The sequence below is a fragment of the Limanda limanda genome, chromosome 19 (assembly GCF_963576545.1).
Source record: "Limanda limanda chromosome 19, fLimLim1.1, whole genome shotgun sequence".
Lineage (NCBI taxonomy): Eukaryota > Metazoa > Chordata > Actinopteri > Pleuronectiformes > Pleuronectidae > Limanda > Limanda limanda.
The window spans coordinates 7133266-7153163 of record NC_083654.1 but is presented as its reverse complement, the minus strand read 5'-3'; the positions used below and the strand labels follow the sequence as shown (position 1 = coordinate 7153163).

The 19898-nt window shown below is 42.7% G+C and overlaps 1 protein-coding gene across 1 annotated transcript in view; it reads left to right on the top strand.

Annotated features, from left to right (window-relative positions):
• The first annotated feature begins 2621 nt into the window (after positions 1-2621).
• Positions 2622-19898, top strand: part of nhsl3 (NHS like 3) — a 34807-nt gene continuing 17530 nt past the window's right edge. The window contains exon 1 of the mRNA XM_061093107.1: positions 2622-2853. Within this exon, the coding sequence (XP_060949090.1) occupies positions 2622-2853 (232 nt within the window). The remainder of the gene's footprint in view (positions 2854-19898) is intronic.

Below are 19898 nucleotides of genomic sequence, written 5' to 3'. Positions count from 1 at the left end.
GATCACTGACAGCGTTTGATGTACCTGAAGGATGAAGGCCATTAAAGAGGCAGCAGGAGAACCACATGGTTTTTTCTTTTCTAAACTCTGACTGACAGTGATATCTTGAGGTCCCGTGCCTGAATTAGCTCAGGAATCCCAGCAGACAGGTAATGAGTCTGTCTCATGTCCCGAGCTAAATGTAGAAGACTGTAAGTGACGCAGACCTTGTTAATACAGTGCAAGAGTTATATAATACATCACATACGCAACTAAGAAGTTACATGTGAGTTTTGGGGTTGTAAATGTTGGCTGGAGCTGAGAGAATCGAGGAGAATTACAACTGAGGTAGATACCTCTACTAAGGAGGTTACATTTTCACCCTTGTCCGTTTATTTGTTTGTCATCTGGATAACAAAAAAACACTTGACAGATTTCCACAAAACTTGGTGGAGGAAAGATTCTGTGACATTTTGGGGTGGATCTGGACAAAGGGGGAAATCCAGGAATTCCCCCCCACCCTCTCACCAAAATCAGGCATATTTAGGAAACAGATTTCTTTGACTTTGTGCTGCTTGCTTAAATTCATTGGACTGTTGGGCCTAGATGGAGATATGCTACTTTTACTTTTTTGTTCACTTTTGCCACATTACAAAATGCCGTGCTGTTCCATTAGCCTATAGAATGAAAGTATAAGTCGGATGTAGGTGGTCGTTGCTAATTGACACTCTGTATTGTGGGTGTGTCTGAGTCTGCGCCCTCAAGGCTTTGACTCCTCCACCCCTAGCTTCACCCTCCTCTCCCCTCCCCATTCAGACCAGATAAGCTAGTCCTACGACACACATGCACGAACATATGTATGACACATGCCTGTGTCTTACCCCCACTCACACACCTACACACACATATATATATACAGTGATGCTACTTGCCTCAATCACAATTGAATTTGTAAAAATCCACTTCAGATTTCAGATGCTATGTTGACAGTGAGTGCACCTGATACTTGAGGGTAACTGGCCCCTTGTGACTCGCCGTAGCTGTCACTCTAATTGTGTGTGTGTCATTACTAACAAGGGGTTTCAGGTTTCCACCTGGCCACACAGTGACAGGAAAGAGCCACTCCCTTTTGTCTGAAGAAAAGTGCTGAACCTCTTCACCTTTGCCAGACCACCTACCAACACTGGACTTTACAGTAGTTTCTCAGGGATATTTGTCTCTCAGGCCTGCTGTCTTCTATCGTCTTATAATATGGAACCACTGATCCAAGGTGTGTATTTTTCCTCCCCAGATGCCCGGATGATTGGATGCCCAGGGGTTCCCCTCCTGAGGGAGACTGAGACGACTGCACCTGACCCCCGGAAAGGAGGCTAGAAGAAAATAAGAAAAGGAAAAAATTAAATCGCAGCTGTTTGGAGCGTGAGGAGAAGCACAGCCAGCACCGGAATGGAATACCTCACCGCTAACAGCTCTGTGAGAGGTGGGACGAGAGGCTGTCTCTCATACAGAGGGAGGGACTGACTGTGCAGAGAGCATGGAGCTTCATTCACTCTGCCAAACACACATATACACACACACACACACATACACACATGCTCGGCAAGGCTGTTCTCAGGCTGAGAGAAAAGAGGGGAGCAGCCGAGAAGAAGACAGCTCGTTCGCTGAGTAAGTCGTATGCATGTCTGAACATTTCACATCGCATTTGTTGCTCCTTTAGTTAACATGTAGAGAACTTGCATGTGTTCATCTGTGTTCTCTGTAATTATGTCTTTAAAAAAGTTAAGAGTTTGCATTTTGTGTGTTTTCCACTGCTAGTTTTATTGAATGAAGCTTGTTTCTATTCTCTAACTCATCCGTACCCACTTTTCTGCTGATGTGAACCACATGTCACACATGCAAGCACACACACACACACACACACACACACACACACACATGCATAGACTCTGCAGAGGTCCAGCTCTCCAGCCTGGGGCTTCTCCTCTACAAACACAAAAATGAGAGAATAGGAAGACAGAGCGTGGGGGCGGATAAGTGAAGGGAAAACTTTAGTCGGACAATGTGGGAATGCTCTTGGTTTTGTTACATTGTTAACACTCAGGCTGGTTAATGTTCTGTTTATCCTGACATTTCTTTTACCTTGTTATTTCTTTATAATCCTATGTGAGTTTGACTTATTCTCCTTGCTCAAGCATATGACCTGATTTGATACAATCTGTCCTTGTCTTTGTTACCCTCAATGCATGTATGTCCTTAAACATGTAAAGCGTCCATGGGTCTTTTAAAAATTGCGATTAACATTTAAATGATGATCATTATTATTATTATTATTATTGTTATTATTAACTATCCTCCTTTTCACATCTGATTCTTACATACTAATGTCACTCTGTCCTGGTTTAAATTTCCACCCTAATTTTCTATTTTTCCATCTCACACTGTCTAAATCTGATGATGTCATTGTTGTCCCAGGTGGTGACAGACAGCATCAACAGAGACACTGAGCGAGGCCGAAGAGGGACAAGAGGGGTTGATCGAACCCTTCAGGGGGAAGGGGAGATTCTGTAACCTGTTTCTGACAGAAGAAGCAAATTGATTTAAGTGGAGGGACCAGGCTTTAGCTCCCAGGACCAACCTCCAGGATGTCCCGGAGGAGGTCTACAGGTGACCTGGTACCCAAGGACGTCACTGAGATCTTAGCAAAGGAGGCGAGAGCTCAGCGTGGTAAGAGGAAGCCTGGAAGCTCCCTGGGGCAGGCCTTCAGCTGGTTAAAGGGGAGTCGAAGGAAGAAGAACGTCAGCAATGGACTGAGTCAAGCTGTTAGTGGTGTGACAGATGCCAAACTGGGACTTCAGAATCAAGACCCTGCAAAAGGTGAGAGCATCAAGGGTTTATACCTTTTTTGACACCCTGACAAATACAAAAGACTTAAAATGTCTGACTATTTGACTATTGAAGGTTTATTATAAGTTGAGGATATGAATTAGATTACATTTTAAAGAACTTTCTGTTCTTGAACGTATTTACGAACACAAGGGAAATTTTAAGTCTGATTCTATTTATTTTTTTAATATAATTAATCATTCGTACTGCACATAGAAAATATTCTTACACTAACAATGAACCCTCTATTCTTTAGGATGTTTTATCATCATCTCAAGGTTCAACCACAACAGGAAAATCAAGACACTGTATACAACTGACCCAGAACCAGACATGAGCATAGTGGAGCATTTAACAGCATTTTTTGGAGATAAAAACTGATCCAAAAAGAGAAAGAGAGGCTAATGTTGCCTCATGTATGTTGGATATTATAATACAGACGTGTTGTACATTTAGCTTAACAGCTTACTAAAGATGTTTCTGTGTATTTCAGTGTGAATTCAATATAAAATCAGCCTAAAATCATCCAGAGATTCTGTTTCTGTCCTGAATAAGCAACACACAAGTTCTGTCAGGGTGGATATTACTCATCCGGTTGGCTGAGGTTAGCTTTGGAGCCATAGTCTGTTGTTTGGCACCTCTGATGTGTAATTCTGTCTTGTTTGGTCTGTCGGGATCATGTGATGTTCCAAAGAAATGTGTTGACTTTTGGATTAAGATGGTAAAGTTAAGAGAGATTTGGTTTGGTTATCATCGGGACATCGCTCTGTCCGTTTATGACCTGGGAACAGTGACACGCACATACACACACGTTGACCGCTACAGGGGTCTAATCCCCTTTTTCTGTCAACTGATGCGTTCGCTTGGTCGGCAGCACAGAGATTACCCACAGTCCTCATTTCCTGTTTTTGTTCCACCTCTAAAGCCATCCCTTTCTCTTCTGTCATTGTATGTGCGTGAGTGTGTGTGTGTTACTGTCGTAACTATCCAGCAACTCTTGGCAATCCAGATTCACAGTCTTTTTTGGGTTGATTTCCTTTGGGGTTTTTATACTCGTTCCGCCTAAAGGCCACTTCCCTAATCCCTTATTATGCCTTGCATTGTGGTTTTGTAATGTCTATGGTGAACTAATAACACTAAATGGGAAACAAACAGTGACTCCAATTGAAACCAAAGATTAACTAGTGGTGGGGCTAATAATTCCCCAGCAGAAGATGTGGTCAAAGGCTGCTGGTAAGAATGTGTGGGAACCATGATTTTCCCATTTTAAGACAGACGAGGACCACAGTCCCACACAAAACCCAGCACGTGATGGAGCTCGAAATTGACCATGACATAGTAAAAGGATGAGTTTTTTGCTCAGTCACTGTATTTGCTGCATTTTAGATTAAATGTTTGATATCTGGCAAGTGTATTTGGCTATGGATGGCCCAAATGTAACCGCACATAGGATTAATATCCGTTAAGAGAACCCTGAGATACCCTGGCAACATTTCCATAGTGTACCCCGGCTCTCGCACAATGTCAGCTAGGATTGGTTCCAGCCCCTCCTTGAACCTCAAAGAATAAGAGGAATAGATGATGAATGGATGGATTAAAGGAAACAAACACAAAGTAGCATTATAGAAAATGCCTCCAGACTACCATAAACACTATCCTGTGAAAAGCAATTACCCGGCCTAGATTTAAATAGCTTCAGCATATCTGGAGGGATGGATGATTGGATTAATGGTAGGTACCATCGCAGGTAGAGAGGATAACTTATCTCCTGTTATCTCAATTCATACTCAGGAAATTCTAAAATGTAGCCGTAGACCACTGAGTGGAACATGTCGAAGTTAACTTGCTGTCTACGTGCACAGGAGCCCTGAGGAGTCTCATCTTACTCTTACAAAAGAAGCAATCGTTGTATGACAGAGCGATTTGTTCCTTAAAACATCATCAGCTGGTGTTTTCTCTCTCACCTGTGTAAACAAATGAGATTGTCTTGTTTTCTGTGTGGCGCTTTGTCTCCTGTAGAGAAAGTAAGGGAAGCCTGTTTTTCCCAGCAGTAAATAATTAGAGCATTGCACCTTTACTGTCTTGTTGTACTTGCTTTACTTTTTCACACGTTTTCTAATCATAGTCACTGCTGCGGTCCATTCTTCCTGAACCCACTGGGTGACTTTACCAACCTGACAAGACAAATGATTAGTGTGTGTACAGGCACACACTCCAGACGCCTAGACAGTATATGTATTCATACAAGTCATCATACATCAGCTTGTCTAACTGCTGGCTTATATGACTATACTGTGTTTTTTGGCTTCTAGATTTTATTTCAGTCCAACTTAGGTTTAAAATACTGTCCATCCCGCAAACTGTTAGCGCAGCTCCATATGGACGGAAGATACTTGTTTAGTACTTTGACATTTATTCAGTTTGAAAGCAAAATATGGTTTGAAGTGACATGAAGCTTCTTATACCAGTTGCACCTTTTTGTACTTAAAATATACTTGACATCAAGAGTACATATCTTTGTGTTGACCCCAAATCGTTTACACTCATGCTACCTTTACTGTAATGTCTTTGTTGGTGGTTTTACCTTGACTGTGTCATTCCTGCTTGACGGGCTCAGATCTGCTCCTCTGTGATCCATCAGTCAGCTATATTTTACAGAGATTCCTCCTCTGTAAAAAAAAAAAAAATAATAACACTCTTTGATGTGCTGAATTCCTGTGAGCTGTATATTAGAGTAGTGTGTGTGTGTGTCTCTGTGTGTGTGTGTGTGTTTCAAGGTCTTTTAGAGTGTGTGTGCGAGCGTGGCAGCCTGGATGCCAGATTGGGCCTAGAGTTATGCGATGAAGAGGAGAGATTACAACGAATCACAAAGCCCCATTCAGCCTTGAGAGGACTCTTTGGGAACAGTCTCTCAATAGTTTTTTTAATTAGAGAGACTTCAGTGCGTGCACCCGCAAAACACACACACACAGATCTTTCTCTCTCTGTCTCAGGTTTTTGCAATCCTTGCCTATCCATTACCTCATATTACTGTTTTTGATTTTCTCCTCAGATTGCTTAACGTCCTCTGTTCAGCACTAGTGTGAGTGTGTGTTGTCTTCACAGCCTATTATCGTGTAATCAGCGTGTCTTTATAGTTGTGTGTGAGTGGACGTCTGTACTGCTGTGTGTGAGGGTGTGGGACCGAGTGCTACCCTGTATCAGAGGGTATCTCTGTTTGTGGGTGTCAACGTCATATTGCTGGGCTTAGGGCGGCGCCAACACTCATTACATCACCTCCACACACACACACACACACACACACACACACACACACACACACACACACACACACACACACACACACATACACAATCAAACGCGTTTAGAACTGCTGCAACTACCTGCTTTGTCCGGCACACTGCATCTTTGGCCGGCTGTTTGAGCGCTGAGGTCATTTTGCGCAATCCCCAGGATTCCACTTGTGTGTCTGTGTGTGTAGTCATTGTTTTAATGTGTGTAGTCATTGTGTGAAGTCAAGCGTATGTTTGTGGAGAATTCTTTAAACTACATCACAAATGCAGGCCTTGTAAATGTTTGTAATGAATCCGAACTGTGTTTGTATGTGTGCGTGTGTGTGTTTGTGTGTGTGTGTGTGTTGTTGTGTGTCTGTGCCACATCACAAAACATAGTCAGGGTCTGTGAATTCACAAACTGTATTGCAGATTACAGACCAAGCAAAGTAATTGAAGAGCAAACATCTCATTACACAGAACATTGTGTACAGCCTTAGCTCTATTACAGGCCACAACGAAGGGGTACTTTACTGCAATAGGTAGTGAGTGGAGGGCAAAGAAAAGACATGTCAAAGAGAGGGTGGAGTGTGAAAGTTTAATGCAACCCCACAATTTCCCCCTGCGAACATCATTCACCACTCTCTCTCTCTCTCACACACACACACACAACACACACACTTTGAAGGGTGAGGTAATTTTACCTGGGTAAGCGGATACCTCCGAACCCTCATCCATCACCGCAGACCTAAAGCCATGCCGGTGAGGTAAACGTCTCCCAGGCAACGGCATTGTGAAGAGCATGTAGCTGTGGGAGCAGCACTGCGAGGCAACAATGGGGTCTGACTGTGATGTTGGAGGGAAACATTAAAAGTCTCACAGCAGAGTAGCTCCAAGGAATAAAGATGGAGATAACATAGGAAGAATGGGAAAGTCTTATAAGAGCTGAAGTCACAACCCATGTGTTAATCCAATTTAATTTCACCATCATGATAATACATCCCATAGACACACGCCACGTCGGCCACTCATTGGAACCAGGCAGACGGTGGTTCGAACCCCGGCTCCTCCAGTCTCCATTCCAAAGTGTCCTTGGGCAAGATACTGAACCCCAAGTGACCCTGCCAATGGATAAATTGTGTTTGATAGTAAAATGCTGCAGATAGAAGCTCCGTATGAATGTGTCGCTGCATCGGTGAACCCAACTTGTACTGCAAACGACCTTGAGTGGCCGATAAGACTAGAAAAGCACCATATAAATCAATTTACCATGGTAGATTCCACTGGAAAATCACTGTTATATGAGAGTGTGAGATCATCCATTATGATAATATGTTATGTCATCTGTGTTAACAGTTTCTTATTCATGGCTTATTATAGTGTTTTTAACATCAAATTAATACAGTCTTTTACAGTATCATGCCCACATACCCTTTAAACTCATGCAAATTATACATAGCATGGACACATATAGGCGTCGCCTCAATGACTTGTGATCAAAATCCAGATATTGTTTATGGAATAAGAGATAATTGGTTGTTTTATCGGACATGGAGTTTGTTTGATGTGGTGAGGACGCAGCTGGAAGACATCAGCGTGGGACTGAGGGAGTGGGAGTCTGTATACACAGGGATATACAACTGATGTACCCTCAGGACTGTGTCTGTGTGTGTGTGTGTGTACATGTGTGTGGCTGTGTGTGTGTGTGGCTCCTGTTATGTAACGCGCTGTAATAGATACACCTGTTGAACGCTGTTTACCTGATCCAGCTGTGTGTTCCCCCTTTCGGACTTTTTTCCACTTGAAGAGAAGAATAGACCAGACGATGACAAAGCGGCTCAGGAATTCAGTCAGTCTCCAGTTAAGTGACACTTGGAGCCATAGATGCTCTGATAACTGGAGCTCGGTTAAACAACTCAAGACGTTGATAAATGTCCCTTAATCTGGCGCTTGGTTCTGATGCAATTCCACATTATGAGTGATCATCTGGATAAACCTCTCACGGCCTCACAAACCGTTAACAGTGTATTCGGCAGACTGCAGAGACAAAGTGACTTTTAGCCAAGTTGCACACACGCCAGCCCATCGCCCCCCCCCCAACACACACCATGTTCACAAAGTCCCCACCCTCAGAATTTAGCAAATTTCACCAATTTTGATTCTTTAAAATATTTATTAATCTGCCACTTTTTGAGTTATTTTCACTAACTGTTTTCTTTAAGGGTTTTCTTATTAAGTTTTGCACTAATACATGTATAAACCTTTTAGTAATGAATTATAATTAATTAAAATGGAGAATAATCTGATCTACAGATCTACGGTGGATATTTGGACTACTACTACTGATGATATTAATATTAATATTAATGATAATGGAAAAAACCATGATTCAGCTTTGCAATGGCCGTTAGCCTTTAGTTAGGCCAACATATTCCTTCTGTTTTTTTTTTACACAAATTATTAACCAGGATGACACACAGTGACATTTTGAGTCTTCATACTTTTCAGAGTATTCAGCAGAAAATGAGTTGCATTCAACAAAACTCTATACATTTTTGAAAAAGCACCAAAACGTAAAAACATTCATTATTATGTTCTTGCCTGTAGATGGCGTGCTTATGTTTGCGTCTCCCTTCTTGCCAGTAGATGGTGCATATTAGACTCAGCTGAAACTGCAGCTTTTACAAGACAGCAGCTCCACAGTGACATGTTATCGACTGGCCGTGGCTCTGAGTGCTCTTAGGTTGTTGTTTTTATTGTGCTAGCAGAGTGCTGCCACAAGATGGGAGTGGTTGTGATTGTGAGGATTTAACTGTGAAGACTTGTACCGAGGCTAACAGACCTGATCAAGGTCATACAGGTCAATCTATAACTACGAGTGATTTTTTGAAAACAGACCTATTCTTAGACCTCCTTGACACACCACACACACACACACACACACACACACACACACACACACACACACACACACACACACACACACACACACACACACACACACTCACACAAACCAATAAATGTACACACAGAAACATTTAGAAAGATAGATTCTCTAATCTTGTCTTGCGGCCCTGGTAATGGTCACCCCAGACAACCAATTTCCCTGATGCTGGCATTCCGCCCCACTAATGTCCTCAAATGTATGCATGCGTGCAGACACACACACTTATACACAAACTCTTTCCACTCTCCAGTGAGTCGCCTGCAGCTTTCAAATCCTCAATTCTCTCGACAATGACACACACTTTGATCACACTCATATTTAAATGTATCTAGGGCAAGTTTGACACGTTGCGTTGCAGCTCGTAGGTGACGGCGGGGTACAGCGCATGCACCAGACACACACACACACACACACAGATACTCACACACTAAGTGCACTCTCACAGCTCTATGACAGATGAGATAGCGAGCTCGGAGTACTCCAGCAGCACAAATGTAATGGGTGTGGTTCTGTTGAGGCTGCATTAGGAGGCAATATCTCTCTGGGCATTTTAATGTGCAGATCATTTTACTCTTTACAGTGAGAAGCTTGAGGTATATCATGCCCTCACATCTTTTTCTCGCACACATACCTTAATAAACACACTGTCACTGCAAGAATTCGTATTCATACTGTGGAAAGTCCCGGTGACTCCCCCTGCTCTCAGGACACCGAATTGATTTCTCTTCGTAAAAAAAAAAATACTAGGGATTATAAATTCTTCACCCAGCAGCCTAGGAGCTCTCCCCTTCCTCACTGCCCACCCCGTCAGGCAGTAAATCTGCTTTTTATTGGAGGCTTTTTTTTTACTGCCTTTCTCCACACATCACAGGGGTATAGGGGATAGAGGGGCGGGGGGAAACGTGCTCTGGGGGGACCATGAGGAGGAGCGTGTGGTTTCGTTTTCCTGCTTTTCATCATCACTCTCCCTTCCTTCTCTCATGCTCTGCCAAGATGGACTCTCAGTTTCACGTGATGTGATGCTGATGGTGTTCATATAATTTCTCCTCTTCCATATGTCTCTCTCTCTCTCTTCTGGATGGCTGCTATCGATCCACAAGCTCTGCGAGTGGTGTCACCGACACTGAGTGATAGCGAAGGTCCTGATATCGTCAGTGTGGGACAGACCCTGCCCAGTCATCATGGTGTGCAGGTTCATCACTGTTAAATATGATAATTTAGAAAGATTAGAGAGCTGGGCTTAAGGATTGTTGCCTCTATGGAATATGTAACTCCACCCTCTGGCTCAGCGTCTGTATTTCCATTAAGCAGCTGGAATGTTTACATCTCAAAAGAAGCTTTGATCTGCCTGACCAGTCAACTTGCATATACCCTGCTCTTACAAATGCTTTGTGTATGTGTACATTCATAAGAGTGTGCGTGTTGTGTGGAGTTTCAAATGTGGGGCTGCACCTGTGAAGTTCAGCTGAATTATTGAGTATCCCTTCGCTGTTCTTAGTTTCCACTCCTGCCAGTACCTCACTGTTTATTTCTGCTTTTTGTTACTCGTTCCAACGCATAAACACCCCTGATTATACTGCACTGTGTGTGTGTGTGTGTGTGTGTGTGTGTGTGTGTGTGTGTGTGTGTGTGTGTGTGTGTGTGTGTGTGTGTGTGTGTGTGTGTGTGTGTGTGTGTGTGTGTGTGTGTGTGACAGAGGAATCTGTGTTATCTCCATCCCCACATTGCGTTGACAAGATCTGTCAGCTGTACTCAACAAAGGTTTGCAATAATCACTGCTCGCTCAAAGATCAAAATAGGGGAAGTACATGACTAAAGTGTGCCAGTAACCATTCAGGAACAATGTGTGAAACATGTGATGATGAAGATGAGCGTGTGTTAGTCTGCATAAGAATTTGTACCCGTCTTCAAGAGGGAATACGCTGTGTGAACGATCAGCCTTGGAGCACAGCAATCACAGAGGAAGAGAGTGGGAGGGGCACACACACTCACACACACACACACACACATACATGCATGCACATACTTGGTATAGTGAGCTTGTCAGTGCCGGATTCTGCCGTTGCCTCAGCAGCTGGATGTACAAGTGTGTCAGCTCGGAGAACAGGACTGCCTACAGAGTTTGTGTTGCATTTTCTTGTTCTGGATCTGTGAGTGTGTGTGTGTGTGTGATAGTGTTAAAGCCGGAGTGTATTTGCTTTATAGGAATGGTGTCAGTGGGTCTTTAGCACGCCTAGACGATACCAAGGTGTGTGTGTGTGTGTGTGTCAGCAGGGGTGAATGAGCTCGAATGATTTGACCACAGGGATCCAGAAGCGAATTATTGACTCTGACTCAGGGAGTGTTTCCATACTGGAGAGCGATGGACTGTGGGCAGTTCTAAAGAGAAGGAACATAGATGTAATGTTACTGGACGACAGGATGACAGAGCCCCTTTAGGGGCTTCAGGACTGCCCCAGGATGGGGAACAGCATCCAGAAGAAGAAGAAGAAGAAGGCAGAGACAGAGAAAAACTTCTCTGCACCCCCCTCCCCAAACCCTGTCCAGGGAAAAGCAAAAGGCTCCTGGCTGTTTGGACGTCAAGGGAAACTGAAAACAGGTAAGAGGAGCTCAGGATGTGCAGAGGGGATTTGGAGATCATGTCAAAAATGCTCATTTAAAGTCCTGTGCTGGAAAAACAGAGATTAGGTACAAGATAGAAGATTGTTCAAAGAGGAGACGTTTTACTTGTTTGTGAGACTTGACTTGTTTTGAATGTGAGGAGTTTTAGCTATGTGGTCGGCTGTGTACTTGTGAGTGTGTGTGTGTGTGTGTGTGTGTGTGTGTGTGTGTGTGTGTGTGTGTGTTTGTGTGTGTTTGTGTGTGTGCATCTGTATGTGTGTTTGTGCGTGCTCATGTGCATGTGAGTGAGTTCCAACAGTAAGCTGTTTAGATGCAGAGGGCCAATTTTCCCAAGCTGACTTTACCTTAGTCAGCTTCAAGGTTTCCTGCGTATTGCACAACTGTGCAGAAGAGGGTTGTGTGTTTGTGTGTGGGGGTGTGTGTGTGTGTGTGTGGGTGTGTCTGTGCGTGTAAGACAGATTTTTCTCTTGTTTTCGTTCTAGTTATTTCTTTCTCCTGCTGACAGATGAGAATGGAAACAGATGATTTTAATTTAGGACATTTTCTGAATATATCTTTTTTCGCCCCCCCAAACCTCCCTCCACCTCAGGGATACAGTGTGTGTTTCTCTGTTGCTCTGAGTGGGGTTACTATTTTATGATTCTCTGACTTGTTATTGCCCGACCACTGTACCTGCTGGGGGAAACCAGGCGCTCTCCCACGCTGATCCTTGTCTCTGTTAACAGTCCCTGAAGCAGCAAAAAACACCTGAATAACAGGTTTAACACAAGCTCACAGTGACACAGACAGATTGTCAGATAACGCTGTGCTACTGAGATTTTGTTAATATTTCCTTTTTTGTTTTCTGTTACATTTTGTCCGCCCGCACCCAGGACAACTTTAATCTTCATTATCTTATTGTGCATCTAATTTCACTTTGTGCACTTATCATTTTACTGAAACTGCATATGATTTACTACAATTTTTCCCTGCTGCTTGGTCAAAGACTGGCTCTAGGATTACTAATTAACATCCACCTATTCCTTATCTATACTTCTTATCCTCTGAAGGTTTCGGGGGGCCTGGGGCGAAAGGCAGGGTACACTCTGGGCAGGTCACCAGCGAATCATAGGGATGACATATAGAGACAAACATCCATCCACACCTACGGACAATTTTGAATTGAAGTAAACTGCAAACTCTGAGTAATTCTAACCAATAACCTTCTTTCTGTGACATTGAAAGTGTTAACTACCGTGCTACAAGACTCATAAACACCCAGTAGAAAATATTCCGTGGGAACACATGGTTTAAGTTTGATTTTAATTACATACACAAAATCCAAAAAAGCTGAGCCAGTGTGTTTGCTTCAGGCGAAAATTTATAAATCATTTGTTGAATGAATGGTAAAATACATCTGACAAACTGATGCTGAAAGAGCAACTTGTTCACGGACATGTGTGTTTCCTCTCCTCGTCAGACGGCCGCCAATGGCCACATGGCCATTAGTCAGAGTTGGTACATTAGAATATTACCAAAGGCATTTATCTGCTTACAGTCAGTAGACAGCATGAAACATGACCGACATTAGCTGGAGCTAAACAGCAATAACAATCAGGCCGAGTTCAATTCATGCAAGATTTCCATTTGACTGAAATTAGTCCCTGGTTACCATGGAAACAGTTGGCCCCATTGAATCTTTAGGGCTGTATGTTAATTGTACAGTCTTATGGTTAGCTGGCATTTGTTTGTGTTGGTGTTTGTGTGTGTGTGTGTGTTTATTTCGAAAAAAAGATGGTGGGTGCTCATAGGAGATAATTATTGTGTGAGCGTACACACATCTTGAACTAATTCTCTCTCAGGGTGGTCGATGTCCATGCGGGTGCGTGCAGCCGCCGTCTTCTGTTCTCCCCAATTCACCGACTCATTCATTGGGAGTTTATTCAGAAACCTGGGGTGTGAATGCATTCCCACATTCCAGACAATTTCCGTACGCATGGGCGCACATCCTGCACACAAACACACAACTTTGCACAGCATCACAAAATGTGGCTCGATGAGGCTTTTTTCAAGATGACTGTCCCAAAGGAAAGCCAGATTGAGTTAGAGAGGAGTGCAATGTGTTGAATACCTTTGTACACATGTTCAGGTTGCTGCCATTCTGATCTAAGCTGACTTCATGTCGGCTTTATTTATGTCCCAGTAAATCGTAGTTAATGGATTAGAGGCAACAAGAAACCAGCACGTACAGGATCTCTGTGCTGCAGCAGGATGAAGCATGATCTACTTTCCTGAAATACTATGTGTCACCTCTGTGGTTTTGGTCACACCAAACCAGATCCCCTGCCTGGTGTCCTTCACGACACCTGAGGGGTTCTTCATGTTGAGGACACTTCACAGACTGAGAGACGACTGAGCGTCACACATGAGCTGCATCTCTTTATCTGTTTTTCCCTCAAGGTCATCCATGGGAGTGTTTTGTTCATTATCTCACGCCTCCTATTGGCTTTTGCTTGGTCACTGACCAGCTCATTTTACAAGATGATGTTAGCACCCGAATGTTAAATGTTGTGTTGAACGTCAAAATAGCTGCTAAATAATTTACATAGATGAATCACAGAATCGCTCCAGCTGTAGCTGCTCAGAACTCCATTCAGGATACATTTCCCTATTGGCTACTGCAAATGTGACTTTGACGCTTTAAAATGTTTCAATTTGAACTTGTTTTGACCCGGCATAATTACACTAACAACTCAAGAATCAATTAGCGTTGGATGCGTCTCACACAAACTGTTAAAAGGCACAATATGCTGTGTGGCTGAGATGCTGCCAGCTGAGCTCGAATGTCACAAAGACGCCTATTCATCTGGTGATGTGAGCACAGAGTGGCTACAGTGGAGATCAGCTCAGTATGAACTCACTTTACTGCATCCACAGGTGCTCAGTGACGCACACACACACACACAGAAAACTCACACACACACTAGCACACAGAGGCTCTCCCTGCTGAGATCCTTTCATTCCTTGGCTCTTTTGAAGTTTTATAAAATCATGCATTGCAGCTGATGGGTCTCCAGATGTTTCATCTTACCTTCTTATAACTGTCCACTCTGCCTCATGGCTTTCATCACTGGGCTGTCTGGCCCAATGTGTGTCAGTATTGAAATAAGCAGTAAAGTCAGAATGATCCCACTAATGAACCAATATTACTATGAACTAGAATTATTGGTTCACATATTGTTGAAATTAGGTCTTTCCTCCCTTCATCTCATTCCTCTGAACTCCACTCTGTGCCCCTTTATCTTTTTGACCTTGGATCGTTGGCTTGTAATTTATCTTCCAGCATTCCGAAGGGAAGATATTTGCATTTGGACACAACGAGATTTACACGGACTGCTGGAAAATGGGGAAGAAACTGCGGCTTTATGGTCTGTGAATGATTCAGTGGGTGAGGAAAAATGAAAACTGATGACAGAATTAAAGAGGGATGATGGGAGCAAGGTGAGAGAATACAATAGAAAAAGAAGAAAGAGACATGAGCAGGTTGTGTAGGGCTCCGTATAATTCAAGAACAAGGCTGCCAGTGGATTTCCACCTCCATTTTCATAAGGACTGTCTCGTGCAGGGTGTGATGTCCCGTATTCCATTATTCTGCTGCTGGGTACGGCTCGCCTAAGCCTTTTGATTTCTGTAAGCGGGGCTAAGACGCTCTCCTTTTGGTCTTTCTTTTGAAGATCCCATTTAGCGTGTGCAACTGTCAAAGTCATGGGCTCCCTGCAGAGAGCTTAGGCGACACACAGCTGGATAAAGGGAGGATGATTTTTCGCCTTGCTATCTATACCTCGCCCCGTTACGTCTTCCATCCCTGAGCTCACTTGTTCTGATGCTGTTGCTCTTTGTGCAGCTCTGTGCTCTCCTCCCCTTTTCATGGAAGCAAGTTATACCTGCACAAAAGTACATCTCAACAGTATATGTACTGCATATATCCTCCATTTTTTTTGTTTCCTTTCCACACTCTTTCCTCCCTAAAGACACGCAACATAAAGAGGAATGAGTGAGTGTTTCCTTAACCAACCTCTGCATTTATACGTTTCCCTTTCTAATTTCTCCTTTGTCCGTGCTGGCAGCTAAGTACTGAGACTTCGGTCTGTTTAAAGCCTGTGAAAAATCCTGTCATTCATCCCTCCTCTCCTCCTTCCCTGTGACATGAGGTTTCTCAGGACCTCAAGGGCAGTGCAGCCTGCCTGTTTTAATTGTCGTCGTCAATTTTTGCACCTATAACATCATGTTCTGGCTCGTTGCGCCAAACTGTCTCACCGAAAGTGTTCTTTGAAGATGAAGGGAAGATCATTATCTCTCGCCTCTGTCCTGTCCTCTCATGCCCTTCAGCAGTGGGAACTTTAGTTTGCTTCCTCTTTAAATGAGAGGGAGTGTGGCAGCATGCAATTGTGGTTCGTCTGCATGCTCTTGTCCTAAATGTAGCATCGGAAATGTTTTAGTCATCGGGGGGCATCTCTGAAACACTTTTAAGTTAGGATCATTCCATCTAAACAATCCACAGCCCGTAAGCAAGTCTCATGCATGTAGAAACAAAGTGTAGTATTTGTAGGTTTGCAGTTTTATGACCCAAATTTACCTTAAGCTGCCACTGGGAAGGAATTCCTTTTTTGAAGACCAGGGCTGAGCTCATTATTCATTTTTAAGTATACAGTTACCACCTGAGGCAGTTATCCAGTTAACACCTCATTATCTCATTTTCTTTCACCATACCCCTCAGATTAATTAAAGCTGCATTAGCAAAATAAAATTCTAGAAGCTGGATCAAATGACTCTGCTTAACCCTCTATTTCTGCAGAGCCTTTCAGCGTCTCTCAGCTCATTGCTTTGATTCACACACTTTCCAGCAGCAGCAGCTGTTTTCAGAGAAAGAGTTATAATAAAGAAATTGTATTTGGCAATCATTCAATGTAGCTTTAAGTTTAAGAAGTACATCTTGAATGAATGCTTCCAATATCATGTGACGGGGAAAGTAATTAACTCTTTTGTTGTGTTAAAGTTGTGTCCCTGGACTTTGTGTTTGACCGACAAACATTTTCATGTAAGATTTCAACACAACAGTGGACGTGACCATGTGTACAAGCGATGTCGCTGCTCAAATCTCCTGCAGCCTCAGCGTATCGGAGTGATCTCACCGTCTCCAGTATTAAAAGGGCTCAGTGTTTGGACTGCTCTGTACTGGGGCTCAGTCCAGTGGCTTCCTGCATCACCAGCAAAATTGAATTAAAGCAACTAATCATACCATTAAACAGCACATACGCAGAGAGAGAGAGGGAGACCTGTTTGTGACCTTTCTATTCAAAGGTGAATATTTAAATTATAGACATGGCTTGGATTTGATGTTTATCATTTTCTAAATAAGGACAAACTCCTCTTTTATTGCTGTCGGCAGGCTTCTCTTCCCCCCATCACGGTGTCCAATCTGTAATTTGAAGCTTTTGACAGTCGAGGCTAAGCATGTCCTTTCTGCTGATGGACAAGAAAGTGATATCAAACCTCAGATTAAACTTCACTGAAACTGAGTTATCCCTCCGTCAAAAGGGCTTTTATTCTGGCACTGATAAAAATAAATCTGGTTTGATAGGCTGCTATAATCACTTTCTAATGTACGTTCAGGCTTGGATTAGAGAGCCAGGAGTGAAACATAGTGATTGGATGAACTTTGCCATAAAATCAGGGGTGTTTACAAAAAATTCACCAGTGACACAACAAAAATACTTGCTGTAGTTATGAATTATTACTTAAGATGTTTATTTCTTATTAATTTAAGATGTTTTCATTAAAGTATCTTGTTTATCAATGTCAAAAAGCTCCAGAATGAGCATTTAATCAGCAGTAAAATCCTCACTTGTATCCAATATTCAACACTGGAATTCTTCCAGGTATATTAGCTGCAGTTTGTGATGTAGAATGAGATGTGTATCCGTGTAGCTGTACTGTCAGACATGTAAAATAAATAACTGCCGACCTCTTAAATAATAAATAATAGGAATAGGAACTTTGGACTCAAGGAAGGGACTTTAACTTTGTCATCTCAAACCTGTGCAGCCTCTTGTTTTGACACTCAAATGGTTTACTAGTAATCAAATTCTTGCAAAGCATGGTTTACAAACACTGGATCTCTGATCATCATTTTTTAATATCTGACTCTTTTCTGGGCCAATACAGAACCTCCCTTGTATTATACTGTAGAATCACTTCACCAGCATTTACCTATAGATGAAGAGTAAGTAGACGCATATTTCAAATGGATCCGTCACCATATACATGCAATCAATCAGTATAATGCTTTGGGGATTTTTGCCAGCCACATCTATCATTAAACTCATTAACTTTACATCTTACTGATTTCAGGAGACGTTGGACTCATGTAGGCAAAGAGGCCACGCTGGCGAGCCGTGTGTCTGTGCCAAGCAGATGGTGCCGAGCCAGAGCCAAAGCCAGAGCCAGCCTCTTCTTTTGTTCTTCAACATTTGGCTGCGAGTTAACTCAAACACGCTGTCGTCTTTTCACACAAATTTACAAGTGTTTTCAGACTGATTCAGTCAAAATAGTTTAGACTTGTTTACGGAAGAGAGGCTCAGGGTTTAGTTCACTGGCCGCGCATAATGGGATTTCGCTGAGGAAGAGTGGCGAGGAAGAGTGCAACACAAGTGAAGGCGCACATTTGCCAACTTGAGTTGTTGTTTTCTGTGGGCAGGACAAGAACATGCACGACCCGCGCACACTCACACACAGCTCCCAATCACTTTAACTCACTTACACACATTGTAGCACTTATATCAACACAAACGCTAATACTGTCACTGCTTGTTTGTGTGTGTGTGTTTGTGTGTGTGTGTATGTGTGTGTGTGTGTGTGTGTATGTGTTTGTTTGTTTGTTACATGTGTACTTTGTATTGAAGACAGACTACTTCTGTTCAGGCCTAATGTGTCTGGCGTGATTTGGATGACACACACAGTCAAACAAACTTGGAGTTGTCACTTTGTCTCCTCGCTTGCGCCTCCCCGCTCAGCAATCAGCAGACATATTGTTTTACATCTGAACTCTGCTCCTCCCTTCACATCAGTATATTTGATAATGAGGATGCTGATGAGGATGATGAAAAGCATCAACATTTCCATGGTGACAGAGCTAGCACCCCACTCTGGTTGCTCAGTTATATTTTCCATTGTTTAACAGCTTCTGTATCCAGTCCCCAGTGTCCCAGCAGTAAGTGGCTGAATCACATGTGATTAATCCATTAGAGTTAACTGAATCCATGTATAGACAAGAACAAGGGATGATTGTCTCACAGAGAAGAGCACGTCTGGAAATCTCAAGAGATTTGTGTAAAAGGATAAAATGACATGTTGCTCACAAGGAAAGTCAAATATACACGAACAGTTCTAGTTCTCAGTCTCGATGATGGGCAGAGCATTACATGGATGAACTCTCAAAACTGACTTGTTTTGTGAGATATAACATTTTGTGTTTTGAGTTTTTAATGTTTTTGTAATTATAGCCTACTTATTAAGCAATTGTGTCTTCAAATAATTTTTAACCAGAGAGCAGTTGATGAGAAGACTTACTAAATACCACTTTATTATCATTATGAAGATTATAAAGTGACAGCCAGGTTGTGATTAGCTTAGTTTAGCTTAAATAAATTAGATCAAATATGTTAAGTTTCAATGTGATATTAAAAGTGGATTTGGTTATTTGTGGACAGAGTCAGATGAGCTGGCTCTTCCTGTTTCCAGTCTTAATGCTAAGGTAAGTTAAGTTAGTGCTGGATCAACTATTTGTCTTCTCAAGTTTGGTGAGAAAGTGAAAAAGAAAATTTGAAACCATATAGAGCAAGAACTTTTTTATTATGCTGAAATTTTCCTGTGTGTCTGAAATGCTTCAGGTCCAACAAGCCGACTGACATTTCTGTAAAGTGATGTATAGGTCCGATGGGGGAATCAGACTTAAGGGCATCAGGCCTGTCCTGTCCTGTCCTGCTTGGAGATGAGCTTGTGCAGGAACTGTAGGTCTCTCATTAACTCATCAATCATACTAAATTAGCCCATTAACCATTAGGGAGACAGGGTCTCATATAACCTGCAGCACTTTCTATTTTCAGCTGTTGCCTGTGGACTTCTTCCTGTTGCACAAAAAACACCTTCACAAACCA